This window comes from Neodiprion virginianus, chromosome 5 (assembly GCF_021901495.1).
Source record: "Neodiprion virginianus isolate iyNeoVirg1 chromosome 5, iyNeoVirg1.1, whole genome shotgun sequence".
NCBI lineage: Eukaryota > Metazoa > Arthropoda > Insecta > Hymenoptera > Diprionidae > Neodiprion > Neodiprion virginianus.
In genome coordinates this window covers 22,813,745-22,829,206 of record NC_060881.1, presented here as the reverse complement: position 1 = coordinate 22,829,206, position 15,462 = coordinate 22,813,745, and the positions used below count along the sequence as shown (strand labels likewise).

Sequence of the window (15,462 nt, the reverse complement as noted above, 5' to 3'; positions counted from 1 at the left end):
AGCATAAGTAGCTGCACGTATGAGGTTTGCGCCACTAAGTCCATAAATATATTAATTAACTTATTACCGGATAATTATAGAATAACAATACTAGAAATTGATGAATTCGTTACTTACAAACGTGTTCCTTTCGATTACACTTTTCACTTATTGAGAAAACGTTTTTTAAATAATTTTTTCGACTGAAATTCTTATTTTTATTTTACTAAATACTATTGAAGTAATTACCCACAAATATTTATAATTGACTAATAGATACCTACGATCGATTTACAAACGATTTCTGAGGGAAAATGACAAAAACGGCGTTTCGTCGCGTAAGTACACACACATATATGTTGGTAAATTCGAAACGGGTTTTGACCGGCAGTCGGTTTCTTTACTCGAGCCGTTCAGTCGCTGTGACGTGTCATGCCGGCGGTGGCGGTGGAGGCGGCAGTGCGCGGAAGTGCTGCTATTCCGTGGCTCCGGAATACCCTGTATGACGTTTCCGGGCTGTCACAAAATATCTTCGAACGACAGTGGTTGGCAGTTATGTGCTAAGAAGTGACCTGATGTGACATAAGCAAGCAATCCCGTGCGTTTGCTATAAGAAAAATTTTTACTAGTGAAAAGCCAAAATGGCGAAGAAATTTACTCTGCCTCTACTGTTTGGGTTGTGCGCATTAACTGCGTCCAACGGGTTTTACTTACCAGGTTTAGCACCCGTCAATTATTGCCATGTCGGAGAACAATCGGATACCTGCAAGGTATGTACCACCGCAGATTTGTTAACTCGATATTACTGCGTGGCAGTTTTCCGGATGACTGGACATAACCGATAAAATCCACGTATCGTAACGATAATAATGGTGCCATGGTGGTTCAGCGACACATGGCCTGTATACCTTGTTTGGTGCACACGATTAAAGCGGCATACTTCTTATAATACCGGGAGATTGAACTAGTCTTTGCAACGTTGACAGCCCACCGTCTCTACCCCTCGTTGACTGGCATATTTCACGGTTTTCACCACTGCTACTTTGTAATTGTTTCAGTCAGAGATCAAGTTGTACGTCAATCGACTTAATACAGAGCAATCAGTTATACCTTATGAGTATAACCAGTGAGTACTCTATGTTTGGTGCAATTTGCTTGCATGATTGACCGAGGCGTATTATTACTCGTTTATGCTATTTTTTCAGTTTCGATTTCTGCCCTGCTAATAATGACCAATCGCCGGTAGAAAACTTGGGTCAAGTGGTGTTTGGAGAGCGTATAAGACTGTCGCCTTACAAGGTAAGTTTGTTACATATTGCTTCCGAGAACTGGTTGTGAGGTTACCTTTGCTGGTCGATCGTCGTAGTGATGACAACAACGATATACCGGTCATTGCCACAATCCAGGTTACTAAGACCAATTTTTCATCCTTTACCGTGTAACCTTTAATTTTATTTTTCATAAATCTCGATATAACTGTTCGTATCAAGTTTTCAGACTGCGTAATTCTCCAATCTTAACTTTTTAGCTCGAGTTTATGAATAATGAAACTTGCAAGCTGTTATGCACAAAGACGTACTCAGGAGGAGACGAGCAATCAGCAAAGAAGTTGCAGCTACTGAAGAAAGGCATGGCTCTGAATTACCAGCATCACTGGATTGTTGGTCCGTAGAACGCATATTTTACAATTACATCTTAGCAAATTCTTTTTGTTTTGCTATGCAGGGTAATTATATCTTGGTTGTAACGATATTGCACCCACAATGGTCTGTTGATAAGATATTCACAACAATCACCCATAGAATGTGATTAAGAATTTTCACACGACCCAAATTCACTTCCAGCTCACTTCCTGTTTCAGATAACATGCCTGTTACATGGTGTTACCCACTAGAAAGCTCGCGCCAATACTGCAGTACTGGATTCCCCATGGGCTGCCTATCCAAAGAAGTTCGCTCTCCAACAGACATGTGTAATGTGAGTAAAAATATCAAGGAAGACGCTAACATTTCACATACCTATATCACTAAACACGTTATTGTGCCAGAATAAAGGAATGAATAGAAATTACGTTCACTACCATCCTTGTATGATCTAATATATTTGAGGACAATTAACAGTCATATGTTTGCAACTTGACAATTTTTTTAATTCTACAGATTGGCTACAACCAACCGAATACGTACTACCTGTTCAATCACGTGGACTTGACCATAACGTATCACAGCGGTGACAAAGAAGAGTGGGGATCAGGATATAGTCAGAAAGTAGGGCGAATAATATGTAAGTTCCTTCAGAAAAACGATTCTCGTGAATTCAACCTTTTAAAAAATATATAGTGCACCTAGCATTTTCGGTTAATAACAAGTTTTATCTCAAAGTCTGATCTACCGATATTGTTAGCAATAAAAATTGACAAACAATTCGGAATAATTGATTAAAGCCTAAAAAAATTGCATTGGCAGGAATGGCAAATGTCCACTTTTGGCATGGTAGCTTGACGAAGATTAGCAATCTGCGAATACTTACCAAAAGGTAACTTTATGCGCTTGCGTGTTATAGCTGTCAAGGTGGAGCCCCGCAGCATAAATCACAATCCGTCTTTGCCTGACTGCGATAGCAGAAGTCCATTGGCAATAAAAAGAGAAGACTTGAGCCCTTCGGAAAAACTTGACGTGCTTTACACATACCGCATTACGTACTTGGTGAGCTGAACAAAGAACAAGCCCTATTCAACTATGATTTTCAACTATTTCCACACTTCCAAGTGATGTTCTATGCTAAGGTTTTGGCATTATTAATACAATCGAATGAATGACTCGTGACCGTTACCCGCTACCTTCACTGTAAAATACTTTTCCTATAGATCTGCAATCTCTAAGATAAATAAATGAGTCAATTATTTTAATTAGATTTATAGTATTATTATTTATTTCTTTTATTTAGATATATTATAAGTACGAATTTATAGAATAGTCTGATCGCGAACAAGCCTAGTTTTGGGCTTCTGCGACACACATAAAGTGCTTGAAAATCCTATCACATAAGCTACATGTAATGAACTGTCATGGCTAGAGCTAAAAGGATTTTTGTGATTGCTACAATTATGGAAAAATCTTCCTGTATCTGTGCATCTAATAAATAAAATTCAATTCAATTTTCAGAAAAATAACACAATCAAATGGTCATCGAGATGGGATTATATTCTCGAGTCGATGCCACAAACAAACATCCAGTGGTTTAGTATCCTAAATTCGCTAGTGATTGTTCTCTTTTTGTCTGGGATGGTAGCTATGATTATGCTACGCACGCTGAATAAAGATATTGCTCGATATAACCAGGTATGTTTGCAAATTACTCATTTCATTGCACATTTGTTGCACAGGTTTTTTACAAAGCACCTATCGAGTCAAATTTAGAATTTGTTGCCTGACAAATTTCAAAATTGAAGTCCTACCTATGAAATAGTGATTATGCAATGTCTGTGTTGTGATAACGCAGGCCTACTTTCAGATAGAGTCGGGAGAGGACGCGCAGGAGGAATTTGGATGGAAGTTGGTACACGGTGATGTGTTTCGCCCTCCGCGGAAAGGGATGCTGCTGTCGGTACTTCTCGGCTCTGGCATTCAGGTTTTCTTTATGGCACTGATTACTTTAGGTAGGTCGAAACTTGAGTCTTGGTTAAGAGCAGAAAGCCATAATAGGATAATATTGGAACTAAACAGTAATTACTCAATATTGTTCGTTCTCTCAAGCATTTGCTTGTCTTGGCTTCCTTTCACCGGCAAATCGTGGTGCCCTAATGACTTGCGCCATGGTTCTATATGTGTGCCTCGGCACCCCAGCTGGATATGTCTCAGCTCGTGTATATAAGAGTTTTGGCGGCGAAAAGTGGAAGTCGAACGTTCTCCTAACTTCTATGCTTAGCCCTGGGTAAGTTGCAGATAGATGCACGCATTTTTTTAGAACCTAACTGTTTGCAGCCAGCATCTGCTGAAAAAAAAAAACCAATGTTATTATTAATACGATTTAACTGTATTCCAGCATTGTCTTCAGTTTGTTCTTTGTAATGAACTTGATATTCTGGATGAACGACAGCTCCGCAGCTGTACCTTTCAGCACACTTGTCGCCCTGTTGGCATTGTGGTTCGGTGTGTCTGTTCCTCTTACATTCGTTGGATCATATTTTGGCTTTAGGAAAAGGGTTAGTAGTGTTATCATTGTTACTTTCTCTGGTGTTGTTTCCATCATTGTCTTCACAGTCATTGTTATTTCCTTCCGCCTTGATTCACAACGTAAATTCTTCACATCGAGTAACGGTCTTCTTTAATTTTCATCCCCGCAGCCTCTCGAACATCCTGTAAGGACCAACCAGATCCCACGGCAGATTCCGGAACAAAGTTTCTACACACAAGCTGTTCCTGGAGTAGTGATGGGAGGAGTCTTGCCCTTTGGATGCATATTCATTCAGCTCTTCTTTCTGTTAAATTCCCTATGGTAAATGAGACGTTTGCAAACAAACATAGTTATCAATCCAAGTAAGATATTTTATTTCATGCTTTATGTATACACATTCCGTTTCCAGGTCAAGTCAGGTGTACTACATGTTCGGATTCTTGTTCCTGGTATTTCTCATTCTTGTCATAACATGTTCAGAGACAACAATTCTTCTTTGCTACTTCCATCTTTGCGCAGAGGTAAATTCAAGCATTACTTTGGCAATGCACTTACTATTTACAGTAATATCCCTAAATGAATATCACATATTCTGCATCCTAGGATTACCACTGGTGGTGGCGGAGCTTCTTGACATCAGGTTTCACCGCGTTCTATCTTCTAGTTTACTGTATCCACTACTTTGTCACAAAACTTAATATTGAAGACGCAACATCGACGTTCCTGTATTTCGGATACACCCTTATTATGGTGTTCTTATTTTTCTTACTCACAGGTAAGTCGAGGCGAGGATACGTCAAGTCTTTAATGGTTCTGCGTCATCGTGAAAGATTGCCAACATCCATGTTGCATATTTATTTCAGGTTCCATTGGATTCTTTGCCTGCTTCTGGTTCGTGCGTAAAATCTACAGCGTAGTGAAAGTTGATTAGTGCAAGGCTTGTTACAACTCTATCAAGTCCCGAAGAGTACCCTACTTCTCGGTGGCTGTTGTGAGAAGTTGAAGAAAATTAATAATTCATTGCCTATAATAATGGCACGAAACTACTCGAGTATATCGGTCCGGTAACGTCCAAGGACACACTAACTTTCGAGAGTTTGAAAAGAAAAATAGTTGAATGTGTACCAAGGATGCAAAATAGATCTTTTTACGCAAAGTCCAAGTTTGCAATATGAGTCGTATGCGAGCGCTTGCGCAAGCCAAAGACGAATATTAGAAATAAGCGAGGCAAATACTGCTTCCATGGTGCACAAGATACTTTATGTAACAAAAGTACGGTTTATAAGTGTGGTTTTTTTTTTTTTAATCTTTTTTCTTTCAAACACTTTTAAGTACTACGACGTAAGGGGCAAAAAAAGACGGGTAAACCATACCGTGTTACATAAATTATGTTATTGGTAACAATAACAATAACGATAAGGATAATATAGTTCACTTAATGTTAAGTGTGCATCTTATAAGCGTGTATATATACATATATGAAGATTAATATTCATATGTATGAGTAATTTGTACAAATCGGTCATTATGTTAGGGATTTTTTCCAATTACCTACTTTTAGCTTTCGTTTATGCTGTATCAAAGACTTTCGAAATAGCAGTTTTTGAGATCGACAGTTTTGTATGAATACAAACCCTGTGGTGACTGAAGATAGGGATCACCCAGTAACATTGAATAAAGAGCCTGCCGACAATTCGTCAATATCATTTTTTGGTATCGAGGAATATAACATTGTGGGTTGATAAAATGTAACACCATAGGGGGGGGGGGGGGTGACGAATTCCAAGCATTTTTGGAGAACCAAAAATTATTTACAAATAACTACTGCACTATCAAACAGAATACTTGCCACTGTCATTGAATCAATACCCAGGCAGTGAACAATAGTGCCCCCCTGCAATAGATTACCGGCATACCCTGTTTGCATATACCTGGGACAGTTGAATAAATCTGGGCATTCTCTGTGAATTATTAACTATGAAGACCGAAAAGAAACAACAACAAATGTCAAATCTTCTGTAAATTGTAGTCGTTGTTATTATTATTATTATTATTATTATTTGTGTTATAAAGAGCGCGTATAGAGATTGTATTTTGAGGTCTCTTACTTTTATTGATGAATAATTTTACATGCCACATTTTGGGATATATCAAGTATAATATATACATGTGATTCCGCAAGGCGGGGCGGCAATACGTGCCGTATGTTGTTACACTTGCGCATAAATCGCCGGCGAATAACAGCTGCTACCTGATTCATGGCAGGTGTGAATTTATTGAAATAACACATTATTCGTCACGTTTCGAAGTTCGCCGACATTTAACGGTGTCACACCGATTGCGCGTTATATTTGTCCAAACGTGCCAATGTCGGCTAACGAAAATTACTATGTATTGTACGTAATACACATTGTTCAAAATTTCCATCGGAAGTACAAGTTGTTCGTTCTTTGCATGTATTTCGAGTTGTTGGAACTAGCATTACGCGGGTGGCGGCGCATGACTGAAGCGCAGTATTGGTTGTGTTACACACCCCCATGTTCGAGTGTCGATCTAGCAATGCCGGTACGTCTCTCGATTTTCCTTTTATATCCATTTCAATGTCTTTGTCTTTCCTATTCCCACGACGCGGCGCACCCGGACCGGGGGCAAATTATTACCAAGGCCAAAGCCTGATAGTGATATCGATGCTATTAGTCGAAATAATACCATGTCTCTTGCCGGCGACAGTCCCCTTACGGTACAGTTATCAAAGTACAATATCACTATCTCTACTGCCTTTGGTGAACGGTTATGAACAGACGTAGACCTGTAAGAAATACGGTTTAATGCTGAAATTGAGGAATGGACTGGAGAGATGGGACTCGATTCGTGCGTCGGTCGTACGGGAATTACAAGTTAGTTTATGCACCAAAAGTCTGCAACCCGGTGAAAGTCTTGGAACGATTTGCTCGTCAATCACAACTGAGATACAGTAACGAGTAAGAAGCATGTTTATTGAAAAAAGTCGAAGGAAAGGCTGGGGAAAAAAGTGGGGTTGAGAAATAGAGGAAAGAGATGGTTAATTGGTCTCTTGCGTGCAACGATCGTCTCGTGGAATAGGTAAGTCATTGGATTGATTTCTATACAGACTCTAGCTTCTAAGACCTGAACGTCGGTCGCGTGTTGTTGTCTAGTCGTAAATGTAATCTTGAGTTGCTCGGGGAGGATACAACTGTTGGATAAAACCAACAGAGTTTATTTTCTGGGGCTGCGCCGGCGACGTGCGGCAGGGTCTCTGCTTCTCTCCGCGCGCTTCATCTCCTCAAGTCTACGCGCGTGTTCGGCCATATGCTGCCGACGCATCTCTTCCTTTACCACAATCTGAAATTCGATCATAGGTATTATAGGCACGAATAACAAACGGTTCATTGTCATGCGTTTCTCCATGAAAGAATAAGAAACCTGTACAGGTGTGGTAACATCACCTCTCTTTTACCTGTTCATTTGTAAGTGGCAGCCAGTATATGCATGGAATGGCCTTAGTTTTTTTAAACAAATCGTCGAGGAGTTTGGCTGGCGGTGGGTCGTCCTCTTTTTTCTTGAATTTCCGAGCAGGTGGAGGTAGGTGAGGCTCTATCGGTGGGCTGCGACTTCTTTGCCTTCTTTTCTTCTCCAAATCCTTTTTTCCCCGTTCCTTCTCTTTCATTTGATGGCCATCTTCCTTACCCAGATCCCATTCACGGACAGTATTCACCTACACGATGTGTAAATTGTTATGTTACAATGATATGGAGAAGAAAGAAAAAAAGTAGGTAGGTAATATAACGCAAGGCCGAACCAAGAAAAGAAACGACCTCAACTCGTGGGCAAAATGATATGTAGGAAAGAAAAACAGCAGTGACTCCAAAAGCATCAGTCTTTTGTGAGCAACTTGAAAAACTGGTTACCTTGACCGGTGCATTTTGCTTCTCCTCACGGGCCCAGACTTGTTGCCAGGTATCGCCACCCACCGATGGCTCTGCAGCGCGGAGGGCGGGTTGGTCTTTGAACAGTTCGCGTGCTTTCTCCACATCTTCTATAGTTGCATACTCGACTTGAAGACGTTTAGGATTTGACAATGGCCACGAAATTCCATGCAGGGCTTGTCTGGTTTCGAATGCCTGGTCCTCGTTCGCATACTGTTGATAATTAAGATAACGGAAAAGATAAATATCGAGCTCCCCCGAAATTGAGAAGTTAAAAATTTAATACACACCACTACGTAGCATTTGGACTTAATCCCGTCTATCCAAAAGCCATTCTCTATAATGGTGCCTGTTCGAGAAAGCAGTTCCTTGATCTGGTTCAAAGTAAATGGGCGAACAAGGTTTTTTATCAGCAGTACATTTGTTGCCTTTGCCAATGACGGGCTTGGTGATTTGACGGGAGGCGCTTCTTTCAGTATTGATATCTTCCGCTTTGCACCTGTGGAATATCAAGTATATCTAAATATACGATTGAATGAAAAGGAGGGACTACAAATTTTGGATACAGGTTGTGTTTAAAATTAATTGCGTGTTAAACTGCGTCTGCGACCCACCTATGTGATTATCGTGTTTGAGATCTCCCTTTTTCGTATTTTCGTTCTTTGTCATTGCAATGTCTTCGGAAACTCTCGGCTCCGTGGCGTCGGCGCTGATCGAACGCCGTTTTTCCCGCTCTTTGCGTCGTTCCCTTGGCTCATCATCGTCTTTGGATAATCTGACTTCTGTAATCGACAGTGGCTTTGCGCCGGGTACCAAAGCCTGCGTAACGATTGGAGAGAAAATCAGACAAGCATTTTTTACGAAATTCCCGAGTGTAGACATCAATTTAGCAAATTTTAAGGAAAGATGAAACATACCTTCAAGGAATCAGTCGATACCGTAAAAGCTGGGGTTGATTCTGCTGTAACAGCAACTCCCCAGCGACGCTTGCGGGGCAAATTTTTACCATCGGCTTGTTCAGCTACGTTGTGAATTTCCTGTTGGCCAAGCATGACATATAATTGGTCAACCTATTCGTAAGTACAGTAGAACATCGATAATCCGAACCCCTGTAGTCCGAACGCTTGATAATCCGAACGCCGTTTTGGAAAAAATAAAAATAGTAATCAGAATCGCTCTCTAACTGCTACAGTAAACAGAGCATCACCGTAGTAAACATTGCATCATGTGTGTTGTTATTGAGCCTGTGTTGGTTTTTCGAATGTTCTTTGTTGAGTTTTTTGTTTTCTTTAATTTTTTTATCTTTCTGTACAATATAATTTTTTTGTGTGTACAGTACTGTACTTTCTGTATGTGTATAAGATTGTATACTAAAAATATTACGAAATTCATGTGCAATACATTACATAAAATATAATTACCTTACTGTAGCACAGTAGTATTTCATAAAACAAACTATTTACCTTTAACAATACAACGTGCTTCTTATTTTATGGGAAATAGTATGTCAGTGTTCATTTTTTGCATGCTACTATGCCTGGAAAGCACTTTTTTTGGTAATCCGAACGATTCGATAGTCCGAACCACCCCCGGTCCCAATTAGTTCGGATTATCAAGGTTCTGCTATAGTAAGATTTCAAAAGCTTTGAAAGCATTGAGTTGTATGGCAAGATAGTGAAAGCAAAATCTCTTTGGAATCTGAAAAATACCCATCAAGAATGTTAAAACGGTACACCGCATTCTTACCTTGACTCGAAGAGACACTTCGCTTTCTCCATTTTTCTCGGCATCATCTTTTTTTATTGACTCCTCGGCTTCCATTAACCGTACAGAGCTGCAAAGTAATTGAAGCAAGAACATGTTTTAAATGTATGATCGCTTACATTGCATTTATCATTATGTCTGCAAAGGTGACATGACGACGTCAACAAAATCGAATAAAATCCACATGAAGATTTACATCTATTCTATTATGAATTTGTTGCCAAAATCCCGATTTTGTTTCAGCCGTTTCGGCAGAATGAAGGGCAATGCTAGGTGAAAAAAAATTAGCACTGCAATGGGTGGATGATAAAAAAAAACATGTATAGTTGCTATTTAGTTGCTGGAATGTCACGTAAATATAATTTCGAATTATTCTTTATTTCAGTAATCATACAACCAACATCTACGTTAAGCATGAGTAACTCCGAAAAACTCCACCACGCTATTTTGTTACTCACCTGCATTTAACCAAAGACCCCCCCCTCCAATATGATAAGAAATACTAAATTATGAAAATGTCCTTTATATGTGTGATTCTACAATCAATATACACTTTTAGAATTAGTTGCTTTGAAAAACTCCACAGTTCGATTTTGTTGCTTACCTTGTTCTGGCCAAAAACCACCCCTAGTGTGATAAAAATACCAAGTTACTCGAAATGTCGATTATTTCAGCGATTACATGGCCCAATGCAGGTGAGCAACAAAATCGTGTAGTGGAGTCTTCCAGCGCAGTTAATTATAAAAGTAGAAATAGGTTTGATAATCGTTTAAATAAAGGACATTTTGCGGAATTGCGTATTTTCATCACACTGAAAGGAGTTTTTGGCCAAATGCAGGGGAATAACAAAATGATGCGGTGGAGTTTTCCAGAATAACTAATTCTTAAAGTGGATGCTGGTTGTATAGTTACTGAAATAAAGGTTTAATTTGAAATTATATTTACGTGACATTCAATCAACTAAATAACAACTTACAATTAATAGACCATGTTTACTTTTTTTTTAAATTTTTTCTCAAAGCACTGTCAACTTTATTCCAACCTGGCATTGGCTTTGATTCTGCCGAAACGGCTGAAGCAACAATATCGCGACACAGACAATAAATTAGCAACAAAAGAGCACTAAATCTCCATACAGATTTTAGTCGATTGTATTCGGGTGGTCATGCCACATTTAGAGACGTTTTTCCATCAGATAAGTGGCTTTGAAAAAGGAGAATAAAAACAAAATAACACACAAAACAGCATTTTACTCACAAGGATCGCTTCAAATTGACTTTTGCAGGTTTATAATCAGCTGAAAGTGAATTAACTGGTACTTGGTCACAGGGTCTGCAATCGTTCGGGCTATTTCTCCTCTCCTCTATCTCTCCAGAACTTTCAGTTTTATTATCCGCTGAAACTTCTGCGCAGAAACCAAATCTGTTCACTGGAGACGGGGATCTGCTGCTCTTGATCTTAGCTGATTCCTTCCCTGTTTCTTCTCTCTGCTGAGAATCGTTAGTCTTCTTCTCGTTGGGTTCATCCTCAGATTCAGGTGTGTCAGAGTCTGAGGACTCGTGATACTTATCACGATGCTTCCGCCGCACTGTACGCAATGACGTAAGTAGTTCAGACCTTTTAGTTTGAATCTTTGTCTCACTTGTCACCGAAGATGCAATGGGCTTGCTACAGCTATCTTCGTCAGTACTCGACTCTCTAGTTTCAAGTTCAGCGGGAGCAATTGAATCCTCTTTTTCATCAGCCTGGCTGTCATTTATCGGCACCTCGTTAAGCCGAACGACAGCCTCAGCTTCAGTTTCACCCACCTTTTCCACCTCTTCCTTGCCCTTCCTTCCCTCTGGCAAGTTTTTATCAACATCCTCGGAAGCCTGTCGCTCGACTATAGGGGCCTTTGTCTGATCTAGATCATCTCCGTTGGAGCTGGGCTCCTCCTGTTCGTTGGTATCTGCTTTTGGCGACTTCTGGACAGGACAGTTTTGGTCGTAACGAATAGCCTGGTCGGCGTTGTTGTCGGCTAGCCGATCTACGTTTTTTTTATCGTCAGACAAGGTGAAGTTGGCTGAAGTGGTTCTGGGCAGGATCTCCCTACAATGACTTACCTCTTCCTTGGAGTCCTGACCCGGGTTCGGGGAGGAGGGATCATCCTGCCGCTCCTCACCAAGGTCCCGCTTCCGTGACCTAAGCGGTTCCTCGGTGGAGTCACCTTCCTCGCCGTCACCCTCACCACTTTCATACGACTTATGAGATTTTTTCCTAGACGAAGAACTATCCGATGCTTCCGATGGATTTCGCTGCCTGCATAATTTGAGCTTCTGGATTTCACCTGGTGAGGCATCCGCCCTTGCTACCTTCCAAACCGAAGCTCCCTCCCCTCCGCCTTCTTCAAGGTTTTCCGAGGGCGGGGCACTACTGCTGCTGCTTATCTGCTTCGCCAATGACTCCTCTTCCGCTATTGCTTTCAACTCTCTGATCTTGAGCCTTGTGGCTGGCAGCGACGTCATCGATTCTGGTATGCTCTCTTGTTCCTTTGACAAATCCACCGACTTAGATTCAAATTCCTCTCTTTCTGGCGATGACGACGTCGCCCTTCTACCACGTTTCCGTGTAGATTTTCGTGTTGCCTTTTCCACTTTCTTCTCCGGAGATCCCTTGGATTTGTTCCTCTCACTTTTGCGCCTCATTTCTGAAACAACGATAACTGTCAATTCCCTGGTTTGCTGAATCATGTACGATATGTTGTTAGAACCTGGTACAAATTTTTTGTCAAATTCATTGTGGAAGAGGGTTGAAAATCAAGCAACGACAATGGCAGTGTTGCTATTATTGAAAGGATTGACTTATGTAATCTCTGGCCTCAGCAGAATTTCCCGGACCTAGTTGCATTTTTAAAATAATTCAAACGGCTGCTCGGACTGGTTATGTATAATCACTGGTGGTTTTTGATTTTGGGTACTTAATACACATATTTACCTATACCTGTTATTTCCACTGCCATGACATAGAATTGAATGCATTTGTAAACTTTTCTCATGTATTTTAGTTAGGGTACTGTCGAATAAAAGGATATATTGAATCAACGTTTTTTGTACCTACGCAGCATTAATTACCAGTTGCTGAACTTTAGGGGTACCTGCCCATTGATCAAGTGTGAGAAAATGCTGGGTAGAATTCAGTACTGTGCCTACATGTTGCGTATTTTCTCTACAAGATTTTTCATTTTCACAGGACCTGATAATCCTAGTGCTGAATAAATTTGGCAATCCAAACAGATTTTGTGGAATCAAAGAAAAAAAGTAGCGATGAGCATTTGCACAGTCAGATGATGGAAGTACTGCTTGCACTCAGTCTCAGGCGTTTACATTTCATTTGAGGGATTTCACTCAAAGTCAAGTGAAATATACTTGGGTCGACGTTTCATGCGCGAATCTGATGAATAAGTTTGAAAAAGCTTTACTGCGTCCAAGCTGGGCTGTCTGGGTTGGGCTATGCAGGGGATAAAATTAAGCTAGGAAAGACTCGGCTAAGTTAGGTTAAGTTAATTAGAGCTCGAATGAGTTGAGTTGCGATGTATGCCCAAGCACAATTCGCTCACCCAGGGGTATGTTGATTTGTGGTTACTCGACGCGACGAGAAATTTAATCAACGCGGTGTTATATCGGAGGATGATACTTACCAAAGGAAAACTATGGATCGCAAAACAATTTGTTATATTTGTGCAACGTGATTAGAATCAACCCAGTCTAAAAAACGATTCGACTAGTTGTGTATTATTTGATTGTTATATAGAGAAACAAATATGTCTATGTCCGGTGACGCTATTAGCTGAAAAGTGATTATTGTCGCTGCAGATGCCGCACTCGCGCCACGAACAACGACGAATCACCACGAACCACATGAAGTAGAGAGATTAAGAGATTGAGCATATCGTTGTAAAAATCAAACAAGGATTCGGTGGTGGCGCTACGCTGGCGTAACTTGGAACTCTAGGTACTGTATTGCTCTATCGCAACTCGCAACCATTGAAAACCATTCAATAATATATACAATGCGTCGACTGAGGATTACAATGTATGTCCAATAATACCAACCTGTGCTGCAGTGACTTCGGGCACTGAACTCTAATAATAGTGGAACCACGGAGTTATTCTACTCCGTGAGTGGAACAAGTGTATGGTAGTGATGGGTGGTTGAATGTGTCAGACAGAGATAGTTGTTTGAAGTTGGTATGCACTTGTCACACACGATATGTACTGACTAAACACAGACATCGGTCCACTGAGTTTCGACAGTTGATCCCAAGCATGTCTTCCGGGTATGGTTATGCGTAGACACGCAGAAATATTCTTCATTTTCTGTTTTTATTTATTCGATTTGTTCGAATGTAAATTGTAGCAAAAGCAGTCAAGATAGCGTATAAATTATGTAAATGTGAAAGTGTAAATCATATAATGAGTCCTAATAAACATGAATGTGCTATAATATTAAGAATAAATGACGTATATACAAATTGATTGAGAAGTTGATTACATTTTCGTATAAATATAGATTGATCTTGTGTGATAAGATCTGATTGAGAAGTTGATTACATTATTGTGCAAATAGGTTGATTCCGCTTGATTTTGGCGTTGGTTTTCGTTGATTGATGTATCTATATATCAATTAGAGAATACCACCAAAATAACGCAATCTGACAATGAACATTGAACCAAGTTACTGAACTCTGTATAACAGCTAGTAGAGCTCAGTGCACGCAACCGATACAACGCGTAGCCATGGCGCGTAGCTACAATTCTGGCCTGACGGTCCTGACAGATAGTTGCCGGAAGTCGCCATGAGTGCGACAAGACTTACCAACTTCAAACACACCTATCTCTCTCTCACCGCTCGTCCCTTAATTCAAGATGGCTCACGATCAGATTCCCCCTTGGAGCATATTACTGTAAATGCTCTAAGATTCCGCCACTGAAATAGAGATATACATTTCAGTGGATTCCGCTCTCTCAGCTGTAACTGAAAATACATAAAGACGTCAAGCTCTGGCATAATTATATATTTCCTTCGGCTGCGTGGGACACGTGGGTTTTAGTGGGTCCGGGGGTAATTCTCTTGCTCTGCACTTAATTACCAACTCGTCTTATGGAATTTCAATATTAAACCGAGTCAGCATCTGAGCAGAACGCAGTAATTTTTCTCCGGCCCTTCAGCTCCCCTTACCATAACTTTACCCGCGAAGCAAACTCGGCAAGGTTTAAAAGACTTTATTCCTATATGTATACATCTTGAGTCAATTCCTACTAAAAATTCACCTTGATGAAGACTGGAAACTCACCTAAACCCCTTACAATCAATGGGGTGGCAACACTGCAGAGCCGTTTGAGCATTCAAGTTACGTGACGATCAGTGGGATGGTAGCATAGTGGCAGGTCCCACAGCAAGCATATGCAGTACAGTACAGGCAGTGACTGACACCCACGTAAAGTCTGTGCAGGCGACCTTCGTATGCAAGGTGAAATGATGAAATCACCGAACGAAATGCATTTTTTCTTTTCAGTTAGAGAGTTCTTAAATTGCAACCACGAATCTGTATTCATAT

At 40.4% G+C, this 15,462-nt stretch overlaps 2 protein-coding genes across 7 annotated transcripts; one reads left to right on the top strand and one right to left on the bottom strand.

Annotated features, from left to right (window-relative positions):
• Positions 1-430: 430 nt before the first annotated feature.
• Positions 431-6,587, top strand: LOC124305538 (transmembrane 9 superfamily member 2). 3 transcript variants are annotated; one of them, XM_046765098.1, is made up of 15 exons: positions 431-749; positions 1,038-1,105; positions 1,185-1,278; positions 1,508-1,643; positions 1,841-1,956; positions 2,139-2,262; positions 2,542-2,684; positions 3,144-3,320; positions 3,493-3,637; positions 3,735-3,912; positions 4,024-4,183; positions 4,325-4,476; positions 4,565-4,676; positions 4,759-4,930; positions 5,019-6,587. In XM_046765098.1, exons 1-15 carry the CDS (start codon positions 621-623, stop codon positions 5,084-5,086), a joined length of 1,974 nt encoding a protein of 657 aa, XP_046621054.1. In that variant the 5' UTR covers positions 431-620; the 3' UTR covers positions 5,087-6,587. The 3 variants fall into 3 exon arrangements, with proteins under 3 accessions (XP_046621054.1, XP_046621053.1, XP_046621055.1); XM_046765097.1 differs by having other exon boundaries at positions 3,481-3,637; XM_046765099.1 differs by lacking the exon at positions 3,144-3,320.
• Positions 5,708-14,106, bottom strand: LOC124305536 (apoptotic chromatin condensation inducer in the nucleus). Of its 4 annotated transcripts, none has more exons than XM_046765096.1 (9): positions 13,958-14,106; positions 11,124-12,552; positions 9,849-9,936; positions 9,020-9,139; positions 8,717-8,921; positions 8,393-8,601; positions 8,085-8,315; positions 7,634-7,891; positions 5,708-7,518 (listed from the first exon to the last, which is right to left on the bottom strand). In XM_046765096.1, the coding sequence occupies exons 2-9, from the start codon at positions 12,548-12,550 to the stop codon at positions 7,393-7,395; spliced, it is 2,664 nt and encodes an 887-aa protein (XP_046621052.1). In that variant the 5' UTR covers positions 12,551-12,552; positions 13,958-14,106; the 3' UTR covers positions 5,708-7,392. The 4 variants fall into 4 exon arrangements, with proteins under 4 accessions (XP_046621052.1, XP_046621051.1, XP_046621050.1 ...); XM_046765095.1 differs by lacking the exon at positions 13,958-14,106 and adding an exon at positions 13,543-13,753; XM_046765094.1 differs by lacking the exon at positions 13,958-14,106 and adding an exon at positions 12,963-13,461.
• Between the last annotated feature and the right edge of the window lie 1,356 nt (positions 14,107-15,462).

Bases quoted from the DNA above. Each gene is read 5' to 3' on its own strand.
- LOC124305536 (XM_046765093.1), bottom strand. From the start codon at position 12,864: ATGGCAGTGGAAATAACAGGTATAG. The intron at 9,140-9,848 runs GTAAGAATGCGG...CTTGGCCAACAG, and splicing joins AAGTGTCTCTTCGAGTCAAG to GAAATTCACAACGTAGCTGA. The intron at 8,922-9,019 runs GTATGTTTCATC...ATCGTTACGCAG, and splicing joins TATCGACTGATTCCTTGAAG to GCTTTGGTACCCGGCGCAAA.
- LOC124305538 (XM_046765097.1), top strand. From the start codon at position 621: ATGGCGAAGAAATTTACTCTGCCTCTACTGTTTGGGTTGTGCGCATTA. The intron at 2,263-2,541 runs GTAAGTTCCTTC...TGCGTGTTATAG, and splicing joins GAAAGTAGGGCGAATAATAT to CTGTCAAGGTGGAGCCCCGC. The intron at 4,477-4,564 runs GTAAATGAGACG...TTCCGTTTCCAG, and splicing joins TTTCTGTTAAATTCCCTATG to GTCAAGTCAGGTGTACTACA.